The sequence below is a fragment of the Hyperolius riggenbachi genome, chromosome 5 (genome assembly GCF_040937935.1).
Source record: "Hyperolius riggenbachi isolate aHypRig1 chromosome 5, aHypRig1.pri, whole genome shotgun sequence".
Taxonomy (NCBI): Eukaryota; Metazoa; Chordata; class Amphibia; order Anura; family Hyperoliidae; genus Hyperolius; species Hyperolius riggenbachi.
The window spans coordinates 363,666,226-363,679,812 of NC_090650.1; the positions used below are offsets into that span (position 1 = coordinate 363,666,226).

Consider the following 13,587-nt stretch of genomic DNA (forward strand, 5'->3'; position numbering starts at 1 on the left):
AATAATTGTGTGTTACGGTTAGAAAAAGTGGGCGGAGCCAACACCAGCCAAATTCATGCCCGGGCAACCCCGGGTCATCAGTGGGAGGAGGAAAACACACATTTCACTGTGAAAATGTAAACTGCAGCCATTCGTACACTGTATATGGTAGGGCTCTCAAACTTTGCATAGTTCGCCACTGGGTGACTGGGATTAATATTCACAAAATGGGTGGAGCCTACAAAAGCCATTCAAAATTCACCTATTGATTTTCAAGGGGAATTTTTAATTGCAGCCATTCTTGCACTGTTAATGGCACAAGCCTCAAACCTGGTACAGTTGGTGACTTAGATTCAAATTCAGAAAAGGGGGTGGAGCCACAAATAACCAATCAGATTTGTTTCATTTCAATGCAAATTATAGATGCCAAAGACCACAAAACTCACAACCTAGGTCACTGAGTAATTGAGTAATTGTGTGTTAGAGTTACAAAAAGTGGGTGGAACCAACACCAGCCAAATACATACCCGGTTAATGCCGGGCCATCAGCTAGTATTTACCTAACCTTAATCATGTGTAAGTACAGTAATATATGGAAAATTATTTAAGGATAAGCTTTTCTAAACCTGAACTGTAGGTAATATAAAGCCCTGTTTATAAAAAAGTGTTAGGAATAAGGAGGGAGGTTAGTGTCAGGCACGTACAAGGTGGGGTGGGGGGGGGGGATGTGTGTGTGTGTGTGTGTGTGTGTGGGGGGGGGGGGGGGTTAGTGTGAGAATAGGGCACTGGGTAAGTCTATAGCAAAATATCTCTAATGTTACAGATAAGGGGTGGTGCTGCACCTGGCGTACTCTCCCCTTTATACTGTATATTATTGTAGTTTTAGCTTCTTCTATTTTTATTGCTGTTTTTGTTTATGAAATTCTATATAATATGTTCAGTTCAAGTGTTCTGTTTACAATACATTGTCCAAGTTTACAACAGGGTCACTTTAAAGCTGACCTGACATTTAGAACTTCCTTTCTGCTCTAGAAGATAAGCAACAACATACTAACCTTCAAAAGAAAACATTTTTGTTACAGTTGACACACAATAAATCTGCTGTGTGTCTACTTCCTGCTTTCAGGGAAGCAGACATATTGGTAACATACTGTATTTACCAATTAGCTGCTCTGCTGTGGCAGCCATCTGACACAGCTGCAAGACCAAATTAAAACGTGTGATTAGTCACAGATAAGGGGAAATAAGAGAGGCTAAACTCTCTAAATGCATACAATGTGCATTTCTCTGTGCTTTCCTTCAGGTCCACTTTAAATCAGGCCATTTTTTTTAGCTTTGTATACAGAAGGGAAAAATTACAGCAGCTGCCAGGCAATTAATGCTTTGGATAATTTCCCTCACTTTGTTTTCTGGTATCGACTCCAAGGACCATAATTTGAAATGAATGTGAGTCTAGGGTGTTACCAGGAAAGGAGATAAGGCACAACAATAGCAGCCTCACTTCTGTGTTCTCTAATCTCTACTTGTTGTAATTTATTTCTTTCTCACATTGCAGAGATTTATTCATTTCTGGACAGGATAAAAACTGAAAGCGGTATTCACCATTTCCATACTACCTGGTACTAAAATACATGTTTGGCAGGAATCAAACTTGATTTATTATTATTAATTTAAAGAGACTCTGAAGTCTCCTGAAAATTAGGTTTTTATTTTAAAAACCTCATTACCATTATTGTCCCTCTTAAAACGCAGCAGAACCGCGGCTGAAAACCCCCTCAATCACCCCAAACTCTCGGGGGTACATCGCGGGCTCCTTCCGCATAGAGGCAGCGCAGCTCGGCCTCTATGCGCGTCAATCAGCCTGGATCGCCGCCTCTCCCCCGCCCCTCTCAGTCTTCCTTCACTGAGAGGGGTGGGGGAGAGGCAGAGATATGCGCTGATTTGACACGCATAGAGGTGGCAACAAAATCCACGACCAAGAAAGTCGTGGATTTTGCCTGCCATGTACCGCCGTGAGTTTGGGGTGATTGAGGGGGTTTTCAGCCGCGGTTCTACGGCGTTTTAAGAGGGACAATAATGTCAATGAGGTTTTTTAAAATAAAACCTCATTTTCAGGAGACTTCAGAGTATCTTTAAATGCCAACATACACTCACCGAAAGAATTATTAGGACAACCATACTAATACGGTGTTTGACCTCCGTTCACCTTCATAACTGCATGGCATTGATTCAACAAGGTGTTGAAAGCATTCTTTAGAAAGGTTTGTCCATATTGATAGGATAGCATCTTGCAGTTGATGGAGATTTGTGGGATGGAGATTTGTGGGATGCACATCCAGGGCAAGAAGCTCCCGTTCCATCACATCCCAAAGATGCTCTATTGGGTTGAGATCTGGTGACTGTGGGGGCCATTTTAGTACAGTGAACTCATTGTCATGTTCAAGAAAGCAATTTGAAATGATTCAAGCTTTGTGACATGGTGCATTATCCTGCTGGAAGTAACCATTGGAAGATAAGTACATGATGGCCATGAAGGGATGGACATGGTCAGAAACAATGCTCAGGTAGCCTGGCTGTGGCATTTAAATGATGCCCAATTGGCACTAAGAGGCCTAAAGTGTGCCAAGAAAACACCCCCCACACCATTACACCACCAGCAGCCTGCACAGTGATAACAAGGCATGATGGATCCATGGTCTCATTCTGTTTACGCCAAATTCTGACTTGATAGACTCATCAGACCAGGAAACATTTTTCCAGTCTTTAACTTTCCAATTTTGGTGAGCTCATGCAAATTGTAGCCTCTTTTTCCTATTTGTAGTGGAGATGAGTGGTACCCGGTGGGGTCTTCTGCTGTTGTAGCCCATCTGCCTCAAGGTTGTGCTTGTTGTGGCTTCACAAATGCTTTGCTGCATACCTCGGTTGTAATGAGTGGTTATTTCAGTCAAAGTTGCTCTTCTATCAGCTTGAATCAGTCGGCCTATTCTCCTCTGACCTCTAGCATCAACAAGGCATTTTCATCCACAGGACTGCCGCATACTGGATGTTTTTCCCTTTTCACACCATTCTTTGTAAACCCTAGAAATGGTTGTGTGCGAAAATCCCAGTAACTGAGCAGATTTTTAAATACTCAGACCAGCCTGTCTGGCACCAACAACCATGCCATGCTCAAAATTCCTCAAATCACCTTTCCTTCCCATTCTGACATTCAGTTTGGAGTTCAGGAGATTGTCTTGACCAGGACCACACCCCTAAATGCACTGAAGCAACTGCCATGTGATTGGTTGATTAGATAATTGCATTAATGAGAAATTGAACAGGTGTTCCTAATAATCCTTTAGATGAGTGTATTCCAACAAACATGAGGTAAGTAATAATACAGACAATGGTATACACCAATATACCAAATACAGAGTTGGTACAAAATACAGACTCAGTACAAAATATTGAATGGGTAATTACAATGACAAAAGTAATATGAATAAATATGTAACAAATTCCAAGACACAAAAGGGTTAGAGAGGCCTGCCCTTGCGAGCTTACAATCTAAAGGAATAGCATGTTTAAAGATATCAAAGGTTGGAGAGTGACAGATGCGTTGAGGCAGGGGATTCCAGAGGAGGGGTGAAACACGTGTGAAATCTTGTATACATGAATGCCAGGAGGTGATTCTAGAGGAGTACAAAAAAAGGTCATGATTTAGTGATTTAGTGACTTCTTACATACAGGGAGTGCAGAATTATTAGGCAAGTGGTATTTTTGAGGAATAATTTTATTATTGAACAACAACCATGTTCTCAATGAACCCAAAAAAACTCATTAATATCATAGCTGAATTTTTTGAAAGTAGTTTTTAGTTTGTTTTTAGTTTTAGCTATTTTAGGGGGATATCTGTTTGTGCAGGTGACTATTACTGTGCATAATTATTAGGCAACTTAACAAAAAACAAATATATACCCATTTCAATTATTTATTTTTACTAGTGAACCCAATATAACATCTCAACATTCACAAATATACATTTCTGACATTCAAAAACAAAACAAAAACAAATCAGTGACCAATATAGCCACCTTTCTTTGCAAGGACACTCAAAAGCCTGCCATCCATGGATTCTGTCAGTGTTTTGATCTGTTCACCATCAACATTGTGTGCAGCAGCAACCAACCACAGCCTCCCAGACACTGTTCAGAGAGGTGTACTGTTTTCCCTCCTTGTAAATCTCACATTTTATGATGGACCACAGGTTCTCAATGGGGTTCAGATCAGGTAAACATGGAGGCCATGTCATTAGTTTTTCTTCTTTTATACCCTTTCTTGCCAGCCACGCTGTGGAGTACTTGGACGCGTGTGATGGAGCATTGTCCTGCATGAAAATCATGTTTTTCTTGAAGGATGCAAACTTCTTCCTGTACCACTGCTTGAAGAAGGTGTCTTCCAGAAACTGGCAGTAGGACTGGGAGTTGAGCTTGACTCCATCCTCAACCTGAAAAGGCCCCACAAGCTCATCTTTGATGATACCAGCCCAAACCAGTACTCCACCTCCACCTTGCTGGCGTCTGAGTCAGACTGGAGCTCTCTGCCCTTTACCAATCCAGCCACGGGCCCATCCATCTGGCCCATCAAGACTCACTCTCATTTTATCAGTCCATAAAACCTTAGAGAAATCAGTCTTGAGATATTTCTTGGCCCAGTCTTGATGTTTCAGCTTGTGTGTCTTGTTCAGTGGTGGTCGTCTTTCAGCCTTTCTTACCTTGGCCATGTCTCTGAGTATTGCACACCTTGTGCTTTTGGGCACTCCAGTGATGTTGCAGCTCTGAAATATGGCCAAACTGGTGGCAAGTGGCATCTTGGCAGCTGCACGCTTGACTTTTCTCAGTTCATGGGCAGTTATTTTGCGCCTTGGTTTTTCCACACGCTTCTTGCGACCCTGTTGACTATTTTGAATGAAACGCTTGATTGTTCGATGATCACGCTTCAGAAGCTTTGCAATTTTAAGAGTGCTGCATCCCTCTGCAAGATATCTCACTATTTTTGACTTTTCTGAGCCTGTCAAGTCCTTCTTTTGACCCATTTTGCCAAAGGAAAGGATGTTGCCTAATAATTATGCACACCTGATATTGGGTGTTGATGTCATTAGACCACACCCCTTCTCATTACAGAGATGCACATCACCTAATATGCTTAATTGGTAGTAGGCTTCCGAGCCTATACAGCTTGGAGTAAGACAACATGCATAAAGAGGATGATGTGGTCAAAATACTCATTTGCCTAATAATTCTGCACTCCCTGTATGTCATCAGGTAATTTTAGTCTGTTTTATTTGTTGCATAGTATGTTCATAATATTTCATTCATAGAGCTACTGTATGTAGTATGGATACACAGTAGTGTATATAACCGATAATACATTTAACAAATTCCTTATAGCATAGACAGTGTAACAGGGTGCAAAAGGTATGAGGGTTCCCTTTGCTAGAAAGTTAAACGTGCAGCTTCACGAAATTTTGCTTCAAGAGCACATTCAAGCTTTTGTTATGCATACTTAGAAAACAATGGTGATTTGATAATTTCAACATAAATAATAGACAAACTGGCACACAGTAAGTTGATTTTGGACTTCTTGAATATAAATCCCCCCTATAACCAGCATCAAGATAATAGAAACTGGGCACAAGGCTCTGACTTCAGATTCTTTGTATTTTGGGACAGTCTCAAGTTTCGTTAGGCGGTAATTGTGGTTTGTTTTATGCTGATTTTTCTTGTATCCAGTAACCATGTTTTCTTAAGCTGATCTTTAGTTTCAACTAGTAGCAATTATAATGCAAAAAGAAAGTTGTGAATAAAGTCCAAGATGAAAATAAATAACCCTCCTGCTAATGTCGCTTGGCTCATGTTACTTGCAGGTCTGGGATGATAACTTGGCCAAGTCAGCTGAAGCCTGGGCAGCTGCCTGCATATGGGACCATGGACCTCCATTCTTGATGAGATTTCTGGGTCAGAACCTCTCAGTGAGGACAGGAAGGTAAATACTTTCAACTAAATACTGATTAAAAGAAACCTGAATTAAAGGAAATATGGAGGCTGACATTTTTATTTCATTTTTGAACCCTTTAGCACATTTTTTTGTATTTCTTATTTGTTACATTTGCTTGCTACTAAATAGTACTGCTGTAGTCTGTATTTTAGGCCACTTGTCCCTAGGGGGGCAGTTGAGAGAATAACAAGACTTCTGCTTTCAGTTTCTGTATTTTTTACTAGCAGAGAGAGATCATAGCATTCCAAGAATTTACAGCAAAAGTAGTTCTGCCAACTAAGGTCAAAAGCAGTGTACTTACAGTATCTCAAAAGAGATAACACTTTTGAAGCTACTAATGGGTTAAAAGTGCCATTTACCAAGCTTTCAAACTAAGCTTTTGGTTTAAGTAGTGTCTGAGTCAGAGCTGCAGTAAGCATTAAGCCACTGGAGTCATGCTGGACTCAGATTAAGTAATCTGCATATTTGTTCTGGATCAGAAATTCTGAAAGCGTTAAAGGCGAAAGATCAGATCAACAGCCATATTGTATTTGTGCCTTGACTCTTGTGCATATTGCCCCTACAAGAGAAATAAGTAGTGCATGTGAGTATTAAACAACAAAGTGCCAAATGAGGATACTTAACTTTGGGAGAGGGAAGGCTCTGCATCCTCCAGATCCCCGTCCTTCTCCACTGGCCCGTTCCAACGCTGTCTCCCCACAAAAACCTTCAACAAGGACTTGGTTTTTCCGCTGAAGCCGGAGTGGGTCTGTGCTACTGTGCAGGTGCAGTACTACTGCACTTCGGGGGTATCAGTGCTGGGACAGCCTGATTAAGGAGGATGGGGGAGGCCTCTGGAGGCTTCTCTCTCACAAGGTAAGTATCTATTTTTTTCAGTTCTTAAATGTCACAGGTTTACTTTAAATAAACTAAATTAACCACCCTGCAATATCTTTGGTATATTTTTGCTTTTACTGAATGCTTTGATCTTTGCATCCTCACTGCATAGAAGCTGTAATAATGTTATCATGCTGAATGTACAGTACCATTATTGGTGGGAGCTTTACTCTGTCCAATAGTTTCCTTCCAGTCCAAGCGACACTCTCATGTAGCAACTTCTTAGCTGTCAATGTTATTCACCTCCATCACACTCAATATGATGTCACTCACCAAATGGATGAGACCACCAGGGTCTTCAAACACCTTGGGGTTATTTCCAGGTCACCCACGACCTATTAAGACCAGATTCCCCTCCAAGCTCCGATTTTCCTCTCAACAATATCACCTTCCAACGATCTCATAACCAGACAACAATTCACTGTTAGATAACAGCTCTTCCTCCACATGAAACCTCAAATAATAATCCTCTCATAGCATAACTCCATTAAAAATTATATATAAATATTTGATAAAATCAGGGCACAGAGTTTAGTACGGGCTCTCCCTCATGGCTGGCTTAGCAGGTTCCCTTCCAGGTGTCCTGTTTAGCTCATCGGGGCTGCAGCCTCCCTCACGCCATCCTAGCACCATTTCCAGTCCATGCTCCATGCTCTGACAGTATAACAGGATGCAAAAGGTATGAGTGGCAGAGCGTGGAGTGTGGACTGGAATTGGTTCTGATAAAGTCTATCTTTTAGCTTTACTCTGTGTTCTCTGTTTAAGTATAAAGTAGAGTGTTTCCTATGGGGGTGGGAGCCTTTGCAAATGCACAGAAGCATCATAAGTATCCCAGCTAGTATTAGAGGTTACAGCTCAGGCTTCAAGCAATCTTAGGGGCCTACAGTGACCTAGCAATAGGGCATGCAGAGGTTGCAATCATACTGGGGCCCTTGGGCAAGAGGACCCACTGGGGGCCCTCCCTCAATGTTAGTATTAGCTCTTTATTGGTCCTGTGCTGGTAATGGTCATTTTTTTAGATGCTTTGAACAGTAGTAACCATTAACACACTGTTCCCCATCCTCTGTTGCACCTCTAATACTGTGCCAGTCCTTGGTAAGTTTTGGTGCACCATATCAATTGTTATGTATAGAGTGCTTGGGGAGGCCCAATGGATAACTTGCACTGGGGCCCATAGCTCCTTAGCTACACCACTGGGGACCCATATGGAACCATCTCAATATTTTCTCAACATAATGCAGTCACATAATGGGTATCCTGTAGAGAATATTAAATGAAGACATGACAAGTTTGAGTACCTTGAGAAAGAACCCTGGACATCATTATATAATATTTTCTTTTTAACGTAGGTACCAGTCTATATTACAGCTGGTGAAACCATGGTATGATGAAGTGAAGGACTATGCATTCCCTTACCCTCAAGACTGCAATCCCAGATGTCCCCTGCGATGCTTTGGACCAATGTGTACACATTATACACAAGTTAGCTACATCCTAAAATATCATTTTTTGTTTCCTGCATGACTGACTATTGAAACATTGACTTAATTTCTATGTTTTTCTTGACCAGATGGTTTGGGCTACAACTAACAGAGTAGGGTGTGCAATCCACACCTGTTACAATATGAATGTCTGGGGAGCTGTATGGAGAAGAGCTGTCTACTTGGTCTGCAATTATTCTCCAAAGTAAGTCCAGTTTTCAGTATACATATTTGTTTGGCAATTTAAAGGGTACCTGAAGTGACGTTAGAATTGATGAGATTAAAGTGTATGTACACTCCCAATCGGACTTTGAACTAGATTGTGATGCTTTTTTGCTTTTTTCTCACTGTAAGGATTAAAATTCTTAGACTCCAAATAACAACTTCTCTGCAGTTGGATTGCAGTCAAAACTGAGTAACTTTTGCTGATAACTAAATACAAGTTACAAAACTCATGTGTGCCTGAAAAACAACATATGCATTTAGAGAACAGAAAGAAAATTCCCTTAGTTAATGGGAACCCGAGGTGAGAGGGATATGGCGGCTGCCATATTTATTTCCTTGTAAACAATGCCAGTTGCCTGGCAGTGCTTTTCATCTTCTGGCATAAGTAGTGTCTGAGTCAAAACCCTAAAAACAAGCATATGATTAATCCACACCTGAGTCAGCCGAGTCAGAGTACCTGATCTGCTGCATGCTTTCTCAGGCTCTATGGCTAAAAGTATTAGAGGCAGAGGATTAGGAGGACTGCAAGGCAACTGGTATTGTTTGAAAGGAAATAAATATGTATGGCAGCCTCCCTATCTTTCTCACCTCAGGTTTCAGATATGTCTATATGGGAGGTGAATACATTTTACAATTTAAGTTTCAAATTTTTACAGTTTCAGGTACATAAGGTTGTTTTTAAACCTTTACCTCCAAAAGAAGACTTTGGGATTCAAGGAAAGTCATACTATAAATGCGGAAGTTCATCTTGTTAGTTTTTCACTTCAGATTTGCTTTAACAGCAGGACAGATTTTCATAACTGACTGTCAGTTTATCAGCTATTACCTACCTTCTATGCGGCTTCGATTGTTAATTTCTTCAAGTGCAGCCACACATACTCAACAATGATTAAAGTAAGCTCAGGGCTTCCTTCTAAGCAACCTTACTTACCAAGTTGCCTAGCTGCTTTCATAAAGACCTTCTAGTTTGGGCCCTTTTACAAATTCCATCGAGACTGAATCATGTTTGGTTCTGTTCATTGCTGGGTGCAAAATGTTTGATATTGTCACCATGGGAGACATAAACTGCATAAATATCAGAGAGAAAAAAATATTTTTGATCCTTGTGATTGGGGGAGGCAATGTTAGGTTAGTCGGAGAGAGGAGAAAGTTAAAAATTCATAGAGGATGTCTTTAATTGATATTCTTATATACAATAATACCAATTTTATTTATCATTTTTTTCATTTTTTCTAGGGGTAATTGGATTGGAGAAGCACCTTATAAAGTTGGTGTACCATGCTCAGCCTGTCCCCCAAGTTACGGGGGTTCCTGTACGGACAATCAGTGCTTTCCAGGAGTGACATCAAATTACTTATACTGGTTTAAGTGAGATGCTCTGTATAGCCTGATAATTAAAAGCAGTTATAGATTTTTTTTCAATAATATAGATACAATATATTAAGATGACAAAATGTGGAGCAGAATTTTGTAGTCAGTGATCAGCATCATCACTCGTAATCACTGAGATTTGACCTCATTCCTTCGCTATTTTAAATGGTGCTATGTTCCAGATCTTTCTAGTTGGAGCTGGAGTCACTCTAATGTTATGTGACCATTTTAGGACAGTGTATAAAAGGAAAAAGATCATTAAGATAGCATGCTTAAGGTATGAACCTTTCTTCTGTTCTGTTACTTTTCCACCACTTTATTTTGTGCTTTGCGGTCTTTTGTAATAAGTGTATGTTATCTATTCATGATGTTGCATGGGTGCAATGGCTGATTGGAATAAGAATCAAATGTACCAAATTGGAACCCGCACATGGCGTAAGGTAAAATCCAGCAAATCTAGTTGGTAAAGAACAAACAAACACAGGGACACCGGGAGCCTGATCTGGTATAGTATGTCTCTAGTCAAGTCTGGGAGACAAAAGTGGTGATGATATTATACTCACAAGTGTGGGTTGCTTAATAAGGCAACTTTTGATGGCATTTGGGGAAATACTTTCCCCACTTGGCCTTGGTGTAAGTAATGGTTGTAGCTTCAAAAAATAAAACCTTAGTTTACAACATAAAAATCAAAACCCACCACGGGGTGAAAATAAGAAGAAGACAACTGAAGGTTCCCTTCCAAATATAATAAAACAATTGAAAAATGACTAAAAGGAAGATAAGTCTGGGCTTACCTTGAAATAATTTGCTGATCAAGATTTCAAGACTTTTTATTCAATTATTGCGTATTAAAAGACAACACGTTTCACGGCCTTGACCTGAGGAAACAGCTGTAGGCCATGAAATGCATTGTAGTTTAATGTGCAATATTTCAATAAAAAGTCTTGAATCTTGATCAGTGAATCATTGGAAAGAGAGCCCACACTTACCTTTTCATCTTTTTTTAATTGTTTTATATTTTAATCATTTTTGGGCACCTCCAGTTGTCTTTTTCTGCATAGCAAATCTACTTGTTCTTCAAAGTCCAACCCCAGACACAGTTGTAAATATACCATCTTGTAGCTTAGTAAGTAGCGTTTGCCCAGGTTTTATTTTTTGAATCAGTGGAGACATCTGGAGCTAAAACTTTAATAGTGTTACTGAACAAGTTAACGTCAGTCTGTGTAGGATTAGACATAGGATTGCCATTCCTTGTCTTACATCACAGGACTTTTTGGGAAATACTCCAGCTCTGGGAACTTGGTTGGAGATCCAGAATTAAACCTTGCATTGATGTCCCAAGAGTGAATCTCAGTTAACGGACTCTCATGGCAGCCTTGCAGCATCACTGTGCTGCTCAGAATGCAATAATTGGGGTGCAGACTGATCTCTGTGAGAAGACTGTAGCATATAGCTATGAAAGTCTGTGAGGCAGGAAGTGTCTGTTTCCTGTTCAGGTACTTTAAGTGCAGTTTATTTTGAATACACAGATTTAAAAAACTTTATTTGTTGCACTAAAGACAAGGGGAACATATACATCTAGAGTTGGGCATCAATAAGATGAAAGCTTCAAATGCTTTACCTACGTGCTTAGAAGTGCACTTACTGTAAAAGCCAATATCTGGGCTGAGGTATTCTAACCGGATCAGTTCATTTCGGCGCTCGGCTCTCAGAGAAACTGGGTGCCGTCATAGCAGCAATGCTATGATGTGTGCCCCGCGTAGCGGTAATTCGGGGCTCTGGCGGCTGCCAGACCCTGAATTACATCTCCATCCAAGTTGTGACAAAGAAAGCTGTGCAGTTTTCATATGTCAGGATCAGGGGGATGAGACAGCAACCCAAACTGAAGGATTTATTTGAGAGTCCTAAGCACAGGGGGTGCACCACTTGTTTCAAGCAATGTTTGTATGGTTATATTGCAATTTTATGTGGGTGCAGAGGATGGGGGAGGTAGACAGTTTACTTCAGTCGCACTGAAGGCCTGTGTTTGTGCAGTCATACGGAGATGCTTTTGCATGGAGGACGGAATGGCTCCAGGCAGTGCGCCCGTGCTTATACAGGTAGTGCTGTAGTGCAAACCTATTTGGCGGGCCTTTGTTGAATAAGTTCAGAGGGTCCCAGTGCTGGAATGGTGGGTTTGAGGGGGGTGGAGGAAGCCCCTGGATTTTTTAGAGGTTTCTTTCTACTGAAGTGAGTATCTAACTGTTTGTCAAAATTTTTCTTGAGATACACTTTAAGGGCCCACTCACACTTGCAAAACGCTAGTGCTTTTGCTTGCATTTTACTCTGGCAATTTTTGGCGATTAACGCCCAAAAAAATATCACCATTTACACTTGTCGATTTTTCTCGATCGCGATTAGCGCTTCTATAGCATTAAAAGCGATCGTCACGAAATCGCCTGAAAATTGTGCAGGATACAAATCTGCGTTTGACAAAATCGCCCAAGTGAGAACGGGCCCATAGGGCATTATGGCACTAGTGCTTGTTAAAATCGCCGGCAAAACGCTCAAGTGTGAATGGGGCCTTAGAGTGAAGGTGGCTTTATGCACACATCTTGCAGCTAGAAGTTCTCATTACTACAGGATTCTGGATCTCCTCCAACAATTTTCAGTGTATTCAGCCATCATGTGATTGCTAAATCTTAAGATTGTATTAGCAAGAGTACTAACTGGATCCAGATTTGATTATTTTAAAACTTTAATGTCAACTGAAATAAAAACAAAACAGATACTTACCTAAGGAGAGGGAAAGCTCTGAATCTTTTAGAGCCTTTTTATTCCTGTCACGGTACCCTTGTTCCAGCGCTGTCACCTCGTTCCATTCTGTCACCACAGAAGGCTTCTGACGTCTTTGGGAGCCTGAGTCCTCCCAAAGATGGGCGGCTTTGTACTGCACATGTATGAGCGCGCGCAAGAGCACACTAGTGCAGGCGCAGTATGGGGCTGTCCATCTTTGGGAGTACTTGGACTCCCAAAGACTTCTGAAACCTCCTGCAGCAGCACAGAGCAGTATTCGACCAATCGGTCAAATAGTGCTAATGGGGGTGACAGTGCTGGACTAGTAGGACCAGGAGAGAAACAGGAAGGCTCTATAGGACCCAGAACCTTCCTTCTCCATAGGTAAGTATCTGTGTTATTTTTTTTTTCAGTTGACATTCACGTTAAGAGTAATAATAGTTTACAGCAATTAGTTGTACCATAGCAGCATACGGTGTATTATTTTTCTACTTTCCTTCCATTAGCCTACAGTGTATTAAATGATCTATCGCTGAAATTAACCAGCTACTTCATACGTTTCTCATTAGCTGTCTGACTTCATTGCTAACCGTCATTCACCATTGAATATACACATTATGATATTAATTGGCCTTATGGTTTTATAAACAGTTACTATGCGTAGCAACCTCTATGCTAGATTGGGGTTACAAGTCCATATGCATTAAAGCTAATAAATCATTAGGTGAGATACTGAAATGAAAATTGTACAATTATTACCGATCTAGACCGATCTTCCCATGGACGATTAGTAACTTCCCTAGTATTCAAGCTGACCACATCATTTGTTCTGCCTTCTAGCTTC

The 13,587-nt window shown here is 40.8% G+C and overlaps 1 protein-coding gene across 1 annotated transcript in view; it reads left to right on the plus strand.

Annotated features, from left to right (window-relative positions):
- The window catches only part of PI15 (peptidase inhibitor 15), a 49,518-nt gene extending 39,477 nt beyond the window's left edge, over window positions 1-10,041 (plus strand). The window contains exons 2-5 of the mRNA XM_068234829.1: window positions 5,885-6,003; window positions 8,241-8,373; window positions 8,462-8,577; window positions 9,834-10,041. Coding sequence (XP_068090930.1) covers window positions 5,885-6,003; window positions 8,241-8,373; window positions 8,462-8,577; window positions 9,834-9,969 — 504 coding nt within the window. The 3' untranslated portion in view covers window positions 9,970-10,041. The remainder of the gene's footprint in view (window positions 1-5,884; window positions 6,004-8,240; window positions 8,374-8,461; window positions 8,578-9,833) is intronic.
- Window positions 10,042-13,587: the final 3,546 nt, after the last annotated feature.